The sequence below is a fragment of the Corvus moneduloides genome, chromosome 21, assembly GCF_009650955.1.
Source record: "Corvus moneduloides isolate bCorMon1 chromosome 21, bCorMon1.pri, whole genome shotgun sequence".
Taxonomy (NCBI): domain Eukaryota; kingdom Metazoa; phylum Chordata; class Aves; order Passeriformes; family Corvidae; genus Corvus; species Corvus moneduloides.
The window spans coordinates 5,256,065-5,275,872 of NC_045496.1; the positions used below are offsets into that span (position 1 = coordinate 5,256,065).

Consider the following 19,808-nt stretch of genomic DNA (forward strand, 5'->3'; position numbering starts at 1 on the left):
CCGGCGGGGCGGGGCGGGGAGGGGCCGAGCGGAGGAGGCGGTGGCGGCGCTGACCCTGCGGGGTCTCGGGGTCGGTTCCGAGGGCTCCCCTGTCAGGGCGGCAGCGTTACTGAGCGGTCGGGACTCAGTCCCTGGGGCGGGTGCTGGAGGGGCGAACCTCGGCTCGTTTGGCCGGGGACTCAGCAGCGTGGCTCGGTGCCTTTGTCAGCGGGGAGCAGCCGGGTGAAGGAGTCACGTTCCGCTCCAAGGGCTGGGCTATAAACCCGGGTGTGGGACCGACGCTCCCCACGGCGCCTTCTCTCCACGGCGTCCCTGACAGGCACCGACCACCGGCGGAGGCTGTGCTGCCGGGATTGCGAGAAATTGAACGACCCTCGTGACTTACACGAGGTCTTCTCAGAAAAGGCAGTGCGTGGCCTGGCGGGGAGGGCTCCCAGCCCCGTCCGGAGGGCACGGAGCGCTCCCGGCCCCGCTCGCCGGAACCGCGGCTGTTGCCCAGCCAAGGTGCGGGCAGAGGGGCGGTGTCGCCCGGCTTCGTCGCGGGCTTGTGGCGTCATCGCCGCGCGCCGCAGCGGCAGAGGGGAAGCGGCGGTGTGGTGGCCGTGCCGCGGCGCAGCAGCCGGAGCGATGCCGGGCCAGAAGTCCTTCCGCCGGCGCAGGGAGGACGACGAGGAGGAGGAGGAGGACGAGCAGCTCGCCGAGGAGGTCAGGTGGGTCGGGAGCCGGCGGGGAACCCGACCGGGTCCAGCAGGAAACCCAGCCGCGCCCGGTGGTAGGGCGGTCGGGGGTGGAGACAGGACGGGACCCCGGGTCTGCTTTAGTCCAGCAGTGCAGTGTCCGGCTGTCACGACATGGTGTCATGTCGTCAGACCGTCACGGTATGGGCTGTGAGCGGTGGCGTCGCATCATATTGTCCTGTTGAACCACTATGTTATGGCGTGACGTCACAGCGTTACATTGAGCCCAGAAGTTACGGGTTCCTCTCAGTTTAGAGAGAAACACTTGAGATTTTAATTCACCACCAACTTTCTTCAGAGTCACTCATGCCTGGATGTATTTTAGCTCGTCCTTCTTAAACTGGCTTCTTTTTCAAGCCTTTCAGTGTTTGGGTGCTGCCTTCCTCAGCTGAGGGAAGGCATCAGAGAGGAACAAATCCAGCAGGTGTCTTGTTTTTGGGTTTTTTTCTGATTGCTCAAATGCATGGAATTGCTTAAATAAATAGAAAATTCCTATTTAACTTGAAACCTGGAAAGTGGATGCTGATATGCAGAGGTTTAGGACAAAGTCAGATAGAAAATTCTGTGTTAACTGCAGAAAATAAAAGGAATTCATTAAAACCAAAGCATTAAGTACTAAGTCAAATGTATTTTTTTCTTTAGGTTAAAACTTGAGGAAGCCAAAGAAGTTCAGAGCCTCAGAAAGCGACCCAATGGGGTGAGGTAAGGGATGTGACAGTGGGGAGGGGAATTTATGTTTTGTCCAGGGGTGTGATGTGACAGTCAATTTCTCTCATCATTTGCCTCCTCCCAGTATGAACTGTTATGTCAGATACTGCCAAAATTATGTTCTTGACAGAGGCATTTCTGTGTTAAAGCCTGAGGATGGAAAAGACAGGGAGACTTAGAGAAGGATAAAGCAATGCAGTATTGTTGGTACTGTGTTTCCTTCTGCTGAATTTTATCTTCTTTCTTTATCTGCCTGACCAGTGCTGTAGCTCTGCTGGTGGGAGAGAAGTTGCAAGAAGAAGCCACACTTGTGGTAAGTGCTGGACAATCCCATCACCTCGGGGCTCAGATGTGATGGTGTGAGAACACTGACTGTGTGAGTCTGGCCTGGGGTGTCACAACTCAATTCCCAAATGTTTCCTGAATACTAGCATTAAACTAGAGGGAAGCTTCAGGGGTTTTTGTTATTTCTTGTTTTACAGGATGACCCATTTAAAATAAAATCTGGGGGAATGGTGGACATGAAGAAGCTGAAAGAAAGAGGCAAGGACAGGTGGGAGCATGTGAGCTCTGAAAATTCTCCCTGGGCTAGTATTTAATGACAACTGGTAATTAATTAACCAGAGGTTGTGTCACTTTGAAGAGTTTCCTATAATGCAGTCTGGCCAGTTACTTTTGCCCTAAATTGTTAAATTACTTTTAAAAACCCAACACACACACCCGTCCCCCAAAAAACCCAAACAGCCAACAAAAATCCCCACCAAAACCTGAAAACATTGTGGTTTCCACTTAGGATTAATGAAGAGGAAGATCTGAACTTGGGAACTTCCTTCTCAGCAGAAACCAACAGGCGGGATGAAGATGCTGACATGTGAGTTGTGCTGTGTTGTGTCTCTGATGTTGAATCAGGCTGGGTAGCCCCTCACCATTTATTTCTTTTATGTCTTGGATTCTGAATAGTCCCAGGACATCTTCCCAGTTCTCACTGAAATTGTTCCTTGCCCTTTCACTTAGGCCTGCCAGAATTGAGAAGGCTTTTTCATGGACAAAGCTAGGAGGTGCCAACCAGCCAGCTTGGCACCAAATCCCAGTGGGAGCCTTCCCTGTTGGCTGTAAAAGAGCTTGGAAGATCTGATTATTTCTTGGGCAATTAATTCTTTCTACTGATATTAGCTGAGTGCTTTTGGAGAGATAATCCTTTCTCCCAGCTGCCAGGACAAGGATGCAGCTGTGCTCCAGCAGTGCTGGGACAGAGTACAGGAACAGAATTAAATGCCCTGTCCCTTGTGTGCTGCTGTTTAGGATGAAGTACATTGAGACTGAGCTGAAGAAGAGAAAGGGAATTGTGGAGAACGAGGAGCAGAAGGTGAAGCTTAAGAATGCCGAGGACTCCCTGTACGAGCTGCCAGAGAACATCCGTGTCTCCTCTGCCAAGAAGACTGAGGAGATGTTGTCCAACCAGATGCTGAGCGGCATTCCTGAAGTGGACCTGGGAATTGAGTACGTGTTTCAGAGATCTGTGGGTGATGGCCAGGATTGCCAGGATGAGCAGCTGTTTGTTGGCAGAGCAGCACTATGGCTGGATTACACAGGCTCAGTTTGGGCTGGGGTGGGATTGAGCCTTGTTCTGGATTGGTGTGGTGACTAGCACAGCACGTGCTACACAGCCTACACAGCCCCAGGGGTCAGTGCAGCTCCATCCCGTGACCTCTGGGAAAAGGCTCTTAACTTCTGTGACCTGACCCCTCCTGCAGCTTTCTGCAGGACCCCTTTATGCCCTGCACTGAAGCGATGCACAAAGATGGGAGCTTCCATTTTGCCTTTGAAACAGTGTCTGTTTCTGTAGCGCTGCCTCCTCTCTCAAAAACTGCATCAGATGGCACAGCAGTGCTGTTACTATCCTCCAAATCCACTTAGCACTTCTGTGCCTGCTACCCTTTCTAACTATGACTGAGTATTTTTTCTTTTGTTTTTCTTCAAGTGCAAAAATAAAAAACATTATCTCAACTGAAGAGGCCAAGGCCAAGCTGCTGGCAGAGCAGCAGAACAAAAAGAAAGACAGCGAAACTTCCTTTGTTCCCACCAACATGGCTGTTAATTATGTCCAGCACAACAGATGTAAGTCTTGAGTGTCTCTCCTGACCCAGCTGGGACAGAGAAATTAGTCCATGTATCAGCGTGTCTGATTGGTTTTCCTGGGATGCTCAGATAGACCCCATCTGGCCTGGTCTTTTTCTTCTGTCCATTGGCAAGGAGAAGGATGTATTTCTCATGGCTGGGCTTTCTGAACTCCCAGCTGATGCTGCCTCATAAATTTCAAGATGTTTTCTTTAAGTTGTGCCTTGTGTGTTGGAAATGATGGTGAATGATGGAGAGACTCCAGTTTGTAGGCTGCCAGAGCAGACAGGTGGCCAAGCAAACACAGACCTTATTGGACAGGAGATGGGAATTAATTTCTGTGTGATCCTCTGATGCTGCAGACATGTAAAGGAAAGGCAGCCTTTTGCTGTGTCCTTCCATGCTTACAGGGGTGATGGGAATCAGGCCGGTGTGTTTTGATGGAAGTGAAGAGTGTTTGGGCCACTTGAAATAGTGCTGTTGAAATTTGCTGTGCCCTATCTTGCCTAATTATCCACAGAAACTAATTCCAAGGAGGTTTGTTCTGAGCTTCTGTTGTTTCTGGTAGAGATCACTTACAGCAAAGGCCATAGACATTTATCCATCTGGGTAAGAGTGCTCCAGATAATATTCCTTATCTGATGTTTTTCTTCTTGCAGTTTATCATGAGGAGCTGAATGCACCAGTGCGAAGGAACAAAGAGGAGCCAAAGCCCCGTCCCCTGAGGGTAGGGGACACGGAGAGGCCAGAACCTGAGCGTAAGTTCCAAATCTGAATGGTCGTAGGGAGACACTGAAACTTCAGGGGTCTTGTACAGAGGAACGATCTGGCTCTGCTTACCTCCTCTTCTTTGAGTGCCCTGAGGTAGTGGGAGTGGAACAATCCAAGTCCAAGAGAGCCGGCTGTTGCACTACTAGATCACACCTGAAACCCTCTGGATGGAGGATGTCTGTAGAGATGCTCAGGGGTGGAGTGGTGGAGGTCACAACTGAAGTGTATTGCCAAAACTGACAAGGGTTTGGTGGAAGCTGGAATAGCAAAGGGTGTAAGGCAATAACCTCACATAGTGAGGGGCCGTCTAAGGGAAGTGGCAGAGTCAGGAAATATATCCCTGTCCTTTCACATGAGACAAAATTTCCTTCTCTTTCTTTTGAAGGGTCTCCTCCAAATCGCAAACGTCCCCTCAATGAAAAAGCTACAGATGATTATCACTATGAGAAGTTCAAAAAGATGAACAGGCGCTACTGATGAATGTGGACTGAAGCCTTTGGAGTTGTTCTTATTATATATTTTCCATTAATAAAGGATTTTGTGTCACTGACCTGCGATGGATGTTGGGAAGAGTCACAACCTTCACATGCTGATGTTACCTATGAAGCTTTTCCTCTGTGATCTTGTAGTGAATCAGTTTGCAGGTGATTGTGAACTCTTTGGTTGGTGAAACCTTGTATATAACTATGTTCTTATAAATGAAGTTTTGTAATGGAAAATAAGCTTTCATGGTTGGCATTTTTTAGTGAGAAAACAGTTTGGCTTTTATAGATTTTTCTTTTCACCATCTTAAAAAAATACTTTAAAAAAGATCCTTTAAAAGCGGCAATACTGTTTGCTTTGTAAATGTAAAGCTCTTGGGAGCTTGTTTTCTTGTCCACATGTGTTCTCCACAAGTGCAGTGTGGGTACTTGTAGTAAAGATTTGTTACCTGAAAATAGTGAAAGTGTTTTTTAAGTTACCATAGCATTTTTTCTTCTGGAATTCATGCTGATGGTTTTTTCCTGGTTTGTGGGTTTTGGTGCTGCTGATGGCCAGGTTGTCCCATCACTCAGAAGTGACAGCTCCAGGGTGGGGAGGGACAACCTCAGATTTTACTTTTTCTCAGAAAAGGAGAAGAATCTCTGTGCCAGGCCAGGGGTGAGTTTGCCCCTGATCTTGTGCCCTGGACAGGGGTGGCTCCCCTGAGCAGGTGGCCTTAAACTGAGATGGGAGATTTAGATTAGATACTAGAAACAAATGTTTCACTGTTCAGGTGGTCAGGCTTTGGAATAGGCTGCCCGGAGAGGTGGTGGAGTCACCATTGCTGGAGGTGTTAAAGAGGCGTCTGGATGCATCAGGGTGCTGCGGGTTTTAGTGGTTTAGGGGTTACAGTGGCAGTGCTAAATGGACGGTTGGACATGATAGTGTTAAAGGTCGCTTCTAACCATGATGATTCTTTGATTCCTCTCGTCTAACACCCGGAGATACAGCCACAGAGTGCAATATTTAATAACTCCACGGCGCGGCTCTCCCTGCCACTGCCACCAGCGGCGGGCGCTCGCCCAAGCATGGCGGCGGCCCCTCAGCGCTGTCCCCGCCCGTTCCCGCCCAAACATGGCGCCCGCCCCTCAGCGCCGGCCCCGCCTCCCCCCGCACCCGCGATGGCGGCGGCGGAAGCGGTGCCGAGGGGCGGAAGCGGCGGCGGGACGGCGGGGCCGGGCGGGCAATGAAGCTGCGGCGGGGCGTGCTGCGGGCGGCCCTGGCGCTGGTGCTGCTGCCGCTCCTCACGCCGGCCGGCGCCGTGGAGCCCATCAGCCTGGGACTCGCCATCGCGGGTGCCGCTGCTTCGGCCCTCACCGGCTTCATCTCCTACCCGCGGCTCTACTGCTACTTCAGGGAGTGCTGCCTGTATCGGCGCGACCAGCGCGCCGCCGCCGGTGCGGGACCGGGATGGGCTGAGGGGAGGTGGCGGGAGGGCGCCGGGGCAGCGGCGGCGCCGGGAGCCGGGCAGAGCCCGCGAGGCCTCCCCGTGGGCCGTCGCTCCAGCCCGGCGGGCCCTTTGCCCCCTGCCCGGGGCTGGCGGCCGCCACAGCGGGCGGGGTGACCCCGCGTCCCGCCCGCTCCCCGCCGCTGATAGTGTGGTCTCTCCATGCAGCTCTGCAGGAGAATTTGGACAAGAGGCTGTTCGGGCAGCACTTGGTGAGCAGGGTGGTTGTAAAAGCCGTGAGGGGCTTCTTGAACAACACCAACGCCAAAAAACCTCTCGCGCTTTCCTTGCACGGGTGGACTGGAACAGGCAAAAACTTTGTCAGTAAGATCGTCGCCGAAAGTATTTATAAAAAAGGTCTGCAGAGTAAATATGTCCATCAGTTCGTGGCAACTTTACACTTTCCTCACGCTCACAGCATCAATCTCTACAAGGTAAGAATGAGCTGTGCTGCAATGAGTTACAAATGTCATGGCATGATAAGTGCTACGGACCTAGATGTTATTTTATGCAGTAACGTGTATGCAATGTCAGTTTTGGAATCTTCTGTACAGAACTCTGTAGATCCTAACATCCATCAGGATTGGTTTTCCCGTGAATGTAAAGTTTTTTGCGTGTGTTTTGAGCCTCTCTTTAGGGGAAGAGTGATATGGTTTAATTTTCATTCTGCATTTTGCTTGGAGATGGGACTGACTGACGGATAAACATGATTCCTGGTTAGGTGTTATGTTGGTGGACACTGCAAAAAACCAAAATGTTCACGGCTCTGGGAAACAACCCGGTGACCCCCAGGTTTGTCAGGCACCATGGCAAGCTGTCACTGGCTCTCTGAGGCATCATTGTCTGTTCTGCTGCACACTGAGCAGGTTATTTCGTTTTCTGTGGATCCATTTCCCATCTGTAAAGCAAAATCACAAAATACTCTGCTGCCAGAAAGATACAGATAAATGTGTTTGGAATTGCGTGAGTTCTGTAGGCAGGGAGGTACCATGGAGCAGTAGCTCAGATGTGTTTTATGGGGGTTTTTTTGTTCTTTGTTCACAACACAGTTTGAATGAGTACCACTGTCTTGTAGTACTGCACGTTGATATTCAGTTTGTGTATGTTACAAACGGGAACAGGATGGTCTACAAACCTGATTTCTAAATGGAGGAAATAGACATTTCCTCTTTTACAACTTATTTCCCCCCTTCTTTTAAGTGAGCCGTTTTTAAATAAAATGATGCTTTTCTGCATTTGTTTTGAGGTGAATACACATGGGAAATTTGCTGCCCAAGGCAGTAGGAGGAAGTATTGCTGCTTATCCCCAATACACCTCTGAGCAGAGTAAATAAAAAAGTGATGAATCATTGAAGATAGTCAGAACAGTTATTTCTCATTCATCTACCAGCACATCAACCCTTTTTCCCTCAATTAATGCATTATTGATCTTGAATGTAATGCTGAAAAATGGAATGCTTAAATGAGAGAATCTTTCAATGCAATAAAGCCTTAGCCTTTCTGGACAACAGTGTTTTATGAAGGACTTGTAATTGTCTTCATTTAACTTGTGATTGATTAAAACACAGAGAATTACATTTTGTTTCCGCTTCTGCCAGTGACTGCAGGTGCAATTTCTCACTGCTGCTGCCAGGTAGCAAATTTAATATTGTTTATATTAAGGATATTTGGACCAAAGTGCTGCCAAAAGTCATCATCTGGCTTGTCAGAACTTGTGGCTATTCATGGTGGGACCCATTTTTTGTCCTACTGTGCACTTTCATTTTTGTTTTTTACAGGAATATCTAAGAGAATTCCTGCTTGTCCCATCCTATCTCTTGGTGTCTTAAGATTTTTCAGAACCAGCACGAGATTTTGTTGAGGTTTCACTTACCGTTTTTAACCATGTTTTAGTCAAGAAGGCAAAGCTATTAAAATGACAGCACTGAAATAACTCCTTCAGGACAAGGTTCCATAAACAGAAAGTGCTATTTTTTCTGTCTTTTCAACACAAACTCTTTCAGCATCTTTCATTTTTATGGCACTCAGGACCAGTTGCAGTCGTGGATTCGGGGAAATGTGAGCATCTGTCCCCGGTCAATCTTTATATTTGATGAAATGGATAAAATGCATGCAGGGCTCATTGACTCAATCAAGCCCTTCCTGGACTACTATGAGCTGCTGGATGGGGTGTCCTACAGACAAGCCATCTTCATCTTCCTCAGGTAAGCAGTGGCTTCTCAGGTTTGCTGTTCTGTACACTCCATGCTTTTACTTCATAACTACAACTTTTAAAATTATCCCCAGCTACAATCTCTGTTTCTCTTTACTTAGCAATGCAGGAGCTGAAAAGATAACAGAGGTGGCACTAGATTTCTGGAGAAATGGGAGGACAAGGGAAGATATCCAGCTCACAGATATCCAAAATGCACTGTCTGTGTCTGTCTTCAACAACAAAAATAGTGAGTAAAACTGGGATTGCTTTTGAGGTGGTGAAAGTTACACAAAAAGGATGGGCTGCATTTAGCTGCATTTTTACAAGCTGTGGTTTCTTCTTGATGTGGCCTCCAGTTTTTGGCTTGTGAGGAGCAAAAATGCAGTTTTGGGCCCTGCAGTTAGCTCCCAGGATGAGTGAAGATTAAGGAGCTCTGTGTGCACCTTGGCCACCAGCCTGTTTGCTGCCTGTTGGACTGCATGTGTTGGGGGAAGTGCTTCATAGGTTTCCTCACACATGACTTCTGGTGAAAAGGGGTTTTAACATAATTAAGCTCTAAATTTAGCATTGGAAGCAAACTCACTGTACTTCTGAAAAAGTTTAGATGTAAGCTCCAAAAAAAGGAATAAGAAAACTTGTCTGGGAGAGCTGATATGAGAAAATCTGTCCCTCTCTAGGTGAGAGAGGGAAAGCTATGAGACCAGCACCTGGAGAGCAAGAGGCTCAAGCACAGTCAAAATTCATTCATTCAGCTTAAAGGACCACATTTATGTGTCTGTCCAAAACTCTGCACAAAGTAACATGAGAAGGGGCTTGTATTGACTTGTGCATTATAGACCTCAAAAATCCCAGGTGAATTCTTAGCTGTGATCTGCCCCTTGCTCCATTCAACCTGTGGTAGTGTTTACCTAGAGACATACTAACAAACCCTTTCCCTTTGCAGGTGGATTTTGGCACAGCACCTTGATTGATAGAAACCTCATCGACTACTTTATTCCTTTCCTGCCTCTGGAATACAAACATGTGAAAATGTGTGTCAGGGTTGAGATTGAGTCACGTGGCTACACTGTGGATGAAGACATTGTGAGCAGGATAGCTGAAGAGATGACCTACTTCCCCAGAGAGGAGAGAATTTACTCAGATAAAGGATGTAAAACTGTGGATGCAAAGCTGGATTATTATTATGACTTCTAATGCTTTATTGCTGCAGCCTGCAAAGAAGCAAATTTAACTTAATCACAAAGTGGAGGACCTGAGACATATCATTTTTAAGTACTTTTAAAGAAAGGAACACTCTGTTGTAACTGGTGTGTAAATAAGCAGCAGTGCCTCTGCATTTTTATTTTGTCACCAGTCATGGCTCCCAAGTGCTTCAGCCTTGTGCTGTGAAGGTAAGAAGGAACTGCTTTGGGAATTCCTGGATCTGGCAGGGCTCAAGACTCCTTGAATCATGTGTCAATCATTGGAACCCTTTGGCAGACTCTTGACAGGTATAGAAGGACTGAGACTATGACTTGATTTTAATTCGATTTTGCTCTTTTGTGGATGATCTCTAGACAATATTGAGAATTTTAATCAAAGTTCCTGTGTCTCTGAAAGCCTTCATTGGTCCTGTGTGGGAATATGCATTAAAAATAGAGTATGTGTCTTTTTGCCTTCAACAGCTTGGGCCCAGTAAAGACAAGGGGGGATTCTGGAATTAAAAAATCTGGGCTCTTCTATCCAACATCACACAGTGCCATTGTCTTTTTCAAAACAGAGGTATAATTTGGTCTCCTACACGTCAAACCAATATTACAAAACTCTTTGTTGTGAATAGTGTTCAGAGAGCAGACTTAGTATTACAAGGAAGTGAGTTAAAATCCTTAAGTGCCACACTGGTGTAGTTAGTTCCTATTTTTGGTTAGTTTTTATGTATAAAGGTGCCCACAGCAGGCTCTCCCAGAAGTGATCTCAGGAGGGAGAATTGTGCTCTGTGAGTGGTGAGTCAGCTTCATGGAATGGCTGCAACGACGTGGGAAAGGTGTGCAGATTAAATTTTACACCATGGAAATTGAAAAGAGGTTTCTCTTCTTCACTTACATGTTGAATTCAGAGGTCAGCTTGCAGGGGTTTCCCTTTTTCATCTTCTCACCATACTGTGTGCTTCTGAGGCAGGGATGGAGGCAGATCTAAAGGCATTTGGAGAAAAAATCACTTACAAAATGTGTCCACTGAAGTTACTGCGAAGGGTGTCAGACTTGTTTCTGAATGTGAGCACTGCAGAGGCTTTTTTCATTCCAGTTGCTGTTCAAAATAAACTTTTCTCATCAGAAATGTATTTCTTAGCTACCTTCCGGTGTTCTTTGCATTCAGCGATTTGATATTAATTTTGCACAAATATACTCCATGTTGAGGAACAGCACACTGCATTCCTGGCTGTTCAAGCTGTGCTGGAATACAGATATCTCCCTTCTGGAGTTCAAAGGGCAGAGATAGTAGGAGATGTGACTCTGCTATCTGGTGAAACAAATCAAGCTTGGAGTGGAAACTGCACTTCTGGAGCATTTATACTAATTAGAGTCGTGTAGTTTTTGTAGAGGCAGACTTCCTAGATGTATGTGTGCTCAATAAGGATGAACTTGTTTTGTAGAGACCAGTTAAAACCCCTGCTGCTCATCTCCTCCTCCCATTGTGCTACCACTGCCTGAACACTGCAGGCTCTATTTGAAGCCACCCACGTTTTCTCTGCTAGGGGAAAAAAAAAAGGGCCAGTGAGGCTCCAACTGTCCAATAGCTCTGAAGGTGTGTGATATGCAAATTATCAATCCTAGAATTTGTCAGCAAATGAGTGCATGGAACTCAGGTATTTATCTGTTTCTTTGACTTCCTGATTATGGCAAATAACTGGCTAATGGAAAAAAACAGGTGTAGTAATGATAAACTTGTACTGCTGTCTGCTACCTTCTCCTCAAGAGAATCAGTACAACCAAGCAGTCTTGTTGCTTTTCCAGAACTATCTTCGTTCTGCTTTGTGTGCCAGTGCAGCATCATTACAAGCATTTGACATACACTGTTAGCCAGTATTTCGTTGTATCACAGCCCTGAATGGCCCAGGGTAGATGGAAGCTTCCCCTGGAGAGTAAGAATGATGTGGAAAGGGTGGAGGCTGCCTCTGTTTAATCTCTCTTCTGTTCTGCAGCCTTGGCCAGCAGTTTCATCTGGGTAAAATACATCCCTGAGCCTGAAATCACTCCCAGATTTGATCGTTCTGATCCTGTTGTTATTCCTCCCCTGTATGGTTTCTAAGGTCCTCGCTCTTTCTTGCTGTGACTGGGTAACTTTGGCCATTATTCTGTTTAATAGGCCATTTAAGACTGGATCAGACAACTTAAAGGAAAATGTCATGGGGGAAAAGGTCTGCTGCCCAGAGAAACAGTCCATTGGCCAGGTGAGAAGAGCTGAGCAGTCCCAAGAGTGAATTCTGCTCTTACCAGAGTCCAGTACAAGCAGCAGCTGCTTTAGTTCAACTTTCTGCAGGGAGTGTTCTGAGCTCTCACACTGTGCTCATAAAATCAGAGGCCATGGTTTAAATACACTGAAATAGGAAGTGCTGCTGTCCTGCCAGCCAGAGGCAGCCTGGCCCCAGAGCCCGGTGTGCCCAGGGAGGGAGAAGCAGCTCAGCTGTCCCGTGAGTGGTGAAATCCCAGTGAACAGCAGAGCCTGTGCTTCCTAGGCAGCTCCCTGACAATTCCAGGTGCATCCTTAGAGTACAACACGTGGTTCACAAGTGACCCTTCAGTGAGGTGTGAGTTGCTGCCAACAGCTGCCCCACACTTATAAAGGAAGTGTAACAGAAATGTGCAATGCAGCTGGTTGCAAACTGCATAAACTAGTACTTTGCTATAGCTGAAAATGATTAACCAAGAGAGAAGTAGTAACTTAGGATTTATTCCAACTGCAGTACAGTAGTATTTAATGTTTTGAAATAGCACAAATATTTTCTTTTTGGAGTAAGTGAAACTGGATGCAACATATACAACTATGAATAAATCAGTTACTAGGCAAAACATCACACTGAAAAGTGACAGTCCAATGTCCCAAGGTTAATGGCTTGCTAGTGTTTGGCTCTGGAGATTGCATCAGTGTGAACAGTTGGCCAACGTTTTACAAACTCCAGTGGGGCTGTAAAAGGCAATCAACACTTTTAATTTAGAGCTTAACATGAGCACTAAATTCGCTGTTGTAATTTGAATTAACATAATTGTAATGAGACCCGTAATTCAGCATCACCTCTTAAAGGAAGTTTAAGAACAATTGAGGGACTAGATGATGCAGCACAAAAACAGCTTCATCCCTTGTACCAATTTAAAATCATAGTACAATCAACAAAGTGAAAGGCACTTCTGTCTTGCATTACAACATTCGATACACAAGTAATGGGAGACTAAGAGTTAAAGCTTGCAACAGTGGTTAAACCCCAGCTGCCCCACTGGCTGAAGGTTAAATCGATCTTTCCCAGCTTCTTAACTCATCACTCACCCTTTCACACAGGCATTCTTTAATGTTAAAAGCTATTATAAAATATCCTTAACTAATGAGGTATAGCATTGTTTATTTATGCTTACACTTCAGCATAAAAATACACTATTAAAAATAATTTCTTCCATCCACGTGTCTTCCAAGCAAGGTGAAAGTAGCATTATCCACACCTTGACCATTAGGAGCAGCAAGGAGGTACTAAGGACCTTAGTACTTACAGACGTCAGGTCCAGGAGCCCACACACAGATTAACCTGACAAACTGCAAGTCAAAACCTCCTGAGAGATTTTTCTGGTTAAGTACAGAAGACTGGCCTAGTATGTTGTAACAAATCCCTCAGATGTGTCCCTCAGTTTAGGAAGACCTGGAGTCACAAATTTACTTAGCCCCTTCAAAGAATATAAAGTTTCTTTAACAATTTCTTTTTCCCCAAAGAAACATGGGGCAAGCTCTTAACTTCCTCTTCCCCCGCCCTCTCTTTATTATTTAGTAACAGATTTCTAGAAGCTCGTTGTGACTTTCCATATTGTTGTACCAAGAGATGTAGGATGATGCCCAGCTGAAGCACAGGAAGATTTCTACCATGTCATCTTCTTACTGCAATGCACCAAGGAGTTCATCCCTGCAGACATGATCATAGTTCAGAACACAGCACACATCCCTCCATTTCACTATGAACGTGAACAGGACTCTCTACATGGAAGGGAATATGACTACCTGGAAAAACTCCTCTGTTTTCCTTTGCTCCAGTCTAGTTTATGTGGAAAGAGGAATTAAGTACTTAATAATCCCAGCACTTGGAAGAATAAAGCAGGAGAGGCTGTATGCAGTGCTATGTGTCACACTAGAAATTCTCTATAGATTAAAAGAAAACTAAAGGAGGCAACATTTGGATTTCAGAGACGAACAGTGCTTCAAAGCCAGGCTGGATGGGACTATGAGTGACCTGATTCAGTGGAAAGTGTCCCTGCCTATGGTAGAGGGTGGCACTAGATGATCTCTTAAGTTCCCAATTCTATGTTAAGTTAAAAAAAAAAAAAAAAACCAGCAAAACCAAACACACAAAAAAGCTACCAAGCCCATACAGCTCACTGGTATTTTCACCATAATCCCTGCAACAGTAAAAAAGTGTAAGTGCAAATACACAGATTTCCAAAAGCTCTGAAAGTGCTTTGGAGACTCAAAGGGGAAATCAACCCCTGGCTTTAGTATCTCTCATCACAAGGTCTTCATGAATATCCAACTTGGCCTGTACAGTCTTGCAGCCTTTATCAGAGTAGATCTTCTGTTCCTTGGGGAAGTAGGTCATCTCTTCAGCCACTGCCTGAACAATGTTCTCATCCACAGCATAGCCACGGGCTGTCATTTCGGCCCTGACACACATCTTCACATGCTTTTGCTCCAGGGGCAGGAAAGGGACAAAGTAGTCAATAAGGTACCTGTCAATGATGCTGCTGTGCCACAGCCCACCTGGACAGATTGGGGGTGAAAAAAAAAAATCATAAGAAGAAGTTTCTCTAAACTTGATCCTGCATATGACAGGATACACAGGCCAGGCTGAATTCACAAAGCAGTTTGTCTCAGCCACTGAGGAATGAATTTCCCATTTTTGGGGCAAAGTGACTTACTATTCTTGTTGTTGAAGACTCCTACAGAGAGCAAGCGCTCCAGATCTTTCAGCTGAATATCTTCCCTGCGCTTTCCACTTAGCCAGAAGTCAAGAGCTGCTTTGTTAATTAAATCACCACCTGCATTGCTGATCATAAAAGAAAAATGTACAGTGGTGAAATACAGACACAACTGAACCGGAATTTCTTTTGCAGCCACTTACACATACTGCTAATCTCCTTGATATCAAACAAATCAGCAAAAAGAATCCTGTAAGCCAAAATTTAGGGGAAGTCTCCAGTTGTTTAAGTAGCCATCAGTGTGTGGTGGGTTGCCCCCAGCCAGCAGCCAAGAATCTACACAGCCACTTGCTTACTCCCTTCTGCCTCAGTGGGATGGAAGGAGAAAATAGGAAGAGCAAAAGTCTGAAGACTTGTGGGTCAAGATAACGGTAGTTCAATAGGAGAAAAAAGAAGGGGGGAAAAAAAAACCAAGGAGGACTAAGGAAATCACTCACCACCTCCACAGTCAGACCAATGCCGAGGAGAATGCTGAAGAACCATCACCTTAAAGCTGCAACCCCACTTTTTTCTCCACCCCTGTTTTTATTGCTGAACATGACATGCCACAGCATTAAATATCCCGCTGGGCAGTTCAGGTCAGCTGTCCCAGCTGTGTCCCCTCCCATCCTCCTGCCCACCCCAGCCTACTGTGGGAAAAAGCCTTGAGGCTTTGCAAGCATCATCCAGAAACGGGCAAAACATTGGTGCGTTATCAACACTCCCATGGCCACAAATCCAAAACAGCACCAAACCAGCTGCTCTGAAGATAGTTAACTTCATGCCAGCAAGGTCCAGTACTTAGTGCACCCATCCCAAAATGTGAATTCTCTTATGTCCTGTGCTCTGGGCCAGATTCATGAGCTCAGCACACTGCAGTGGCCATACACAGCATCAGACCTGTTTCACTACAGCCACAGGTACAAGCTCAGAGTGTTCTGCACTATCTTTGCACAGAGAATCTCCCCTCCAGAGCATTTTCTTTTCCTGTTCTTTGAATGAGGTTCCCCAAGAAAAATCATTATCATAATAAATAAACATTCAGTATCTCAAAATGACAGAAATTGGTGCCACAGACCTGAGGAAAATGAAGATGGCTTTTCTGTAGGACACCCCATCAACCTCCTCGTAATAGTCTAAGAAGGGCTTGATGGCATCAATGATACCTGGATGCATTTTGTCCATCTCATCAAAAATGAAGACAGAGGAGGGACAGGCACTGACATTGCCTCGAATCCAGTTCTGCAGCTGTTCCTGGAACAAGAGGTTGAAAGCCACTGAAAAACAAGGTCTTTACCAAATGTACTGCAAGGTTCTTGTATGTGACAGATTCTGGGACACGCTGTCAAATCTCAGTATTCCACACTCACTGGCTGGTGAATGAAAGAGGAAAAAAACAAGCAAAGGGAATCACCCAACACATGCAGACCAATGTCCAGCCAGAGCTAGAGCAACAACCATCTTGCAAATCAATGCCCCCCCAATTTTTCCTTCTTCAACCCCCGTTTCTACGGCTTAGCATGACAGCATGTGGTATGGAATATCCTTTTGGCCAATGGCAGTCAGCTGTCCAGGCTGTGTCCTCTCCCCATCTCTTGTCCACCCCAGCCTGCTCGATATGAGTGGGAAAAACCAGCAAGCTTTGAAGCTGTGCAAGCGCTGTTGTGTTACAGCCAAAACACCACTGTGTTCTCAACATTATCAACACTGTTTCAGCCATAAATGCAAAACACGGCCCCGCGGGGGCTATGGAGAAGGTTCCTTCCATCCCGGACCGCCAGGATAATGCAGCTGGAACGACAAACTCTCCTTGCAGCGAGCACGGGAATCAGCAGATGGCATCAGTGAGAGGACAGCGCTAGGAAATGAAAACTATCTCGGGTTTGATTTCTCGGCTTTTTGGTGCCTTCTACTTTATGCACGAACTTCCCCTTCCATCTCTCCTAAGCATCAACTTTGGAATACCCAGCTGCACACCCCCAGCTGTCAGCAACATTAATCAGAATATTTTGATTTGGAAGGGACCCACAAGGATCATCGAGTCCAACTTTGAAGTGAATGGCCCATACAGGGATCGAACTCACAACCTTGGGCATCATCAGCATCATGTTCTGATCAACTGAGCTCATCCCAGTGGGAACCTGGGGGAGATGTGCAGGACAACCCCCCTGCTGGGGGACCGCCTGGGGGTAACCGGGTCACCTCGCGTCCCTCCTCACCTTGTAGAGCTTGACCTGGTCCTGGTGGGGGAAGTGCAGGGTGGCCAGGAAGAGATGGACGAACTTGCTGCGCAGGCCAGCGGGGTGAACCTGCTCCGCCAGGATCTGGCTGAGGAAGTTCTTGCCAGTACCGGCCCAGCCGTGCAGCGACAGGATCAGCGGCTTCTTGGGGCTGGGGTTGTTGCTGAAGCCCATCACCGCCTTCAGCACCACGTCCTTGGCCAGGTGCTGCCCGAAGAGCCTGTTGTCCAGCTGCGCCTTCAGCGCTGCGGGGAGAGGGACAGCTCAGCACCGCCGGTCACCGCGCACGCCCCGGGGCGCGCTGCCCAGTGACCGGTCGAGCTCGGGGGCAGCCCGGCCGCCCCCCGCCCCCGCCGTACCGGTGGCGTTGAGGCGCTGCCCGGCGCGGGGGCAGCACTCCACATAGCTGCAGTAGAACCTGGGGTGGGACAAGTAGCCAGTGAGCGCCGAGGCCACGCCGATGGCCAGGCCCACGCTGAGCGGCTCCAGCGCCGCCAGCCCGGGCAGCAGCACCCACAGCAGCGGCACCGAGCGCGCCATGGCGGCCCCGCGCTCCCGCCCCGCGCCCACCGCGCCTGCGCGGCCGCGCGACCCCGCCCCGTGAGGGGCCGCCGCCGCCGCCATCTTTGTGCCGGGCAAAGGGACGGGCAGGGCCGAGATCCCGAATCCCGGGATGGGGAGGATGGAAGGGACCGACCGCAGCGCGTCATCTGGTTACCAATCCGCCGGGTGAATTAAACCCTCCAATACCGGCGTTTTAGTGTCAGCGAGGAAGGCGTTACTTTATTCTGGCCAGGCCGACCAAACTGCAGCCTCCGCACAGACACAAGTTTTTTTCACTTATTTGTACCTTTTTAACAAGCAAAGAAATTATTGCTCATCGGTTCTAAACTACATAATTTTCTTTCATTAATTACTATTCTACCCTCTACTGGTTATTGATTTCTATCTTCTCATGCTAATGAGTCCATCATTTTAGTCTTTTTTGTATCTTTTTCCTCTGGTAGGGATTTTACAATGCAGAAACTGAGTCTTTACTGGTCTCCGACTAAATGGTTTCTACAAAATTTCCTTGTGGTCCATAATTTCTATATTCCAGGCGTTCAACCAAACAATACATATTTCTCTCTCAGGCTTTGTTCATTGAGGCACATCAGAGTTAGTTTATCAAAATGTAAAGTTTCAGTAATTTTCCCAAGCTGTGTTCCCTGCCTGTTGACTCGCGTCATTGGCACCACCGAGAAGAGCCTGATCCACCCTCTTGGCACCCCTGCTTTAGATATTTATACACATTGATGTGGCCTATCAATAGCATTTGCTGCCCCGATGGTGCCATAAACCAGTACAGCCGCCCATTTCTGCCCATTTAAACCAAGAAACCAGCAAGGAAAATGCTCCAGTACTGCTCGGAGAAGCAGAATACACAACTTCTTGTGGGATAAGGAATATTAGGTTAGTGCAGCCTCTGCCTTGTAGAGCCAGCGTAGGTGGTAACCCTTATTTTCCACAATCCCACCAAAGGATGCTTTCACCACCCCGGGAAGGAACACCAGCTTGTCCCCATGTGCCCTTGCCACTGCCTTACCTCTGAAGTTCACAGTGTTATTCTTTTTGCAGCACTCTTGGAAGCGGCACTCGAACCAGGAGCCGGACGAGAAAAGATGCCAAGCTATAGCAGCACTTCCCACAGCGACTGAAACTGTGAGAGGGTCAAAAGCCGGCGTCGGAGTGGGCACAAGAACAAAGATTACAGCAGCCTTTAGGAGCTTCATGGTGGCAGCTGAGCGCCAGCCTGGCTCAGCAGGAAAAGAAACCAAAACAGAAACTGCAGAAAAACTTCCTGGAGTGTGGAGCCTGGGGCTGCTGAAGAGGCTGGAAGCCAAGTCTCCCGTAAGCTGGAGGTGTTAATGAGTTAACAGACTTAGCGCACTGCTCTAGGAGAACTGAAAGCGTTTTGAACAGAGCAGTGCATAGGCAGAGTGAGAATTTCACTACAACAATCCCATCTCTGATGGGAGGAGGACTGGAACCTCTCTGCATCTTAACCAAGGTGCTAATTGGGCTGGTGATTAACGGAGAACACAGAGATGCTTGTTTTAGGCTTAATTGCGAGTGGTTGTGCACACAACATCACACAGCCCGAGGATTTCCGTAGCAGTGCCTGGGGCTCTGCAATTCGCAGCACTGAACGTGTCAGAAAGCTGCTGTATTAAAACCAAGTTCATTTTTTTTTGTCCTGACAACTTCACTGTCTCCCTACCACCCAGAAGGTGTGTTTGCAAAGCAGGCCAGACACCAAAAAAAGGTTTATTTTCTCCGCACATTTTTTTTTTCATGAAAAAACTGTGAAACGCACTTTTCAGTAATTCCCATTATGTGTTTAAAATCTCATTAGAAAAACACGGAGCAGCGTTATATATATTTAGTATTCAAAATACCTGCTCAAGGTCTGATGACTGTCTTGACAAGAGCGCCCAGTGCTGCCGACTGCCGAGCAGCCAGGAAGTGCCGTTGTTCCCTGTTTTGAGAGAACCCAGGCTGCCAGCTGCCATCGAGCCTTGAGGTGTGCACAGCTTAGACTCTTGGCTCCTCATTCCAAGGCTGGAATGGATTTCATTCCTGGGTTTGCCCAGGTGTCCTCCAAGGGTGGGCTGCTAATCACCGAAGGAGCTGCTTTTCCAGGGCTTTCCAGCTGCCATCTCCACTTGGACACCCAGAGGCTGCAGAGAGTCCAGAGGAGGGAACTGGCAGTGGGATATGCAAGATTCCACGTCGCCTGGGCTCTCTCCAAGCTCTCTTGGAGACAAATAAGTTTTATAAAGGTTGTTTAATGCCGCCGAAAATGCTGGGAATTCTTCAGTCGCCTCTTTCCTCTGCACCGAC

General features: G+C 47.4%; 3 protein-coding genes across 3 annotated transcripts; 2 read left to right on the forward strand and 1 right to left on the reverse strand.

Moving 5' to 3' along the window:
• Nucleotides 1–42: 42 nt before the first annotated feature.
• On the forward strand, nt 43–5,295 carry C21H9orf78 (chromosome 21 C9orf78 homolog). Its single transcript, XM_032131085.1, has 9 exons — nt 43–710; nt 1,380–1,439; nt 1,707–1,758; nt 1,928–1,998; nt 2,239–2,316; nt 2,748–2,945; nt 3,427–3,563; nt 4,223–4,321; nt 4,720–5,295. The coding sequence occupies exons 1-9, from the start codon at nt 628–630 to the stop codon at nt 4,809–4,811; spliced, it is 870 nt and encodes a 289-aa protein (XP_031986976.1). The 5' UTR covers nt 43–627; the 3' UTR covers nt 4,812–5,295.
• Nucleotides 5,296–6,009: 714 nt separating this feature from the next.
• On the forward strand, nt 6,010–14,062 carry LOC116454448 (torsin-1A-like). Its single transcript, XM_032131083.1, has 5 exons — nt 6,010–6,253; nt 6,472–6,737; nt 8,332–8,507; nt 8,617–8,744; nt 9,441–14,062. Exons 1-5 carry the CDS (start codon nt 6,043–6,045, stop codon nt 9,689–9,691), a joined length of 1,032 nt encoding a protein of 343 aa, XP_031986974.1. The 5' UTR covers nt 6,010–6,042; the 3' UTR covers nt 9,692–14,062.
• On the reverse strand, nt 12,408–17,484 carry LOC116454449 (torsin-1B-like). The gene is made up of 5 exons (XM_032131084.1): nt 17,285–17,484; nt 16,905–17,170; nt 15,764–15,939; nt 14,647–14,774; nt 12,408–14,488 (listed from the first exon to the last, which is right to left on the reverse strand). The coding sequence occupies exons 1-5, from the start codon at nt 17,463–17,465 to the stop codon at nt 14,211–14,213; spliced, it is 1,029 nt and encodes a 342-aa protein (XP_031986975.1). The 5' UTR covers nt 17,466–17,484; the 3' UTR covers nt 12,408–14,210.
• Between the last annotated feature and the right edge of the window lie 2,324 nt (nt 17,485–19,808).

Bases quoted from the DNA above. Each gene is read 5' to 3' on its own strand.
- LOC116454448 (XM_032131083.1), top strand. From the start codon at position 6,043: ATGAAGCTGCGGCGGGGCGTGCTGCGGGCGGCCCTGGCGCTGGTGCTG. The intron at 6,254-6,471 runs GTGCGGGACCGG...CTCTCCATGCAG, and splicing joins CGACCAGCGCGCCGCCGCCG to CTCTGCAGGAGAATTTGGAC. The intron at 6,738-8,331 runs GTAAGAATGAGC...TATGGCACTCAG, and splicing joins ACAGCATCAATCTCTACAAG to GACCAGTTGCAGTCGTGGAT.
- C21H9orf78 (XM_032131085.1), top strand. From the start codon at position 628: ATGCCGGGCCAGAAGTCCTTCCGCCGGCGCAGGGAGGACGACGAGGAG. The intron at 1,440-1,706 runs GTAAGGGATGTG...CTGCCTGACCAG, and splicing joins AAGCGACCCAATGGGGTGAG to TGCTGTAGCTCTGCTGGTGG. The intron at 1,999-2,238 runs GTGGGAGCATGT...GTTTCCACTTAG, and splicing joins AAAGAAAGAGGCAAGGACAG to GATTAATGAAGAGGAAGATC.
- LOC116454449 (XM_032131084.1), bottom strand. From the start codon at position 17,465: ATGGCGCGCTCGGTGCCGCTGCTGTGGGTGCTGCTGCCCGGGCTGGCG. The intron at 17,171-17,284 runs GTACGGCGGGGG...CTCTCCCCGCAG, and splicing joins GCAGCGCCTCAACGCCACCG to CGCTGAAGGCGCAGCTGGAC. The intron at 14,775-15,763 runs GTCTGTGGCACC...TTTTATGATCAG, and splicing joins GCCATCTTCATTTTCCTCAG to CAATGCAGGTGGTGATTTAA.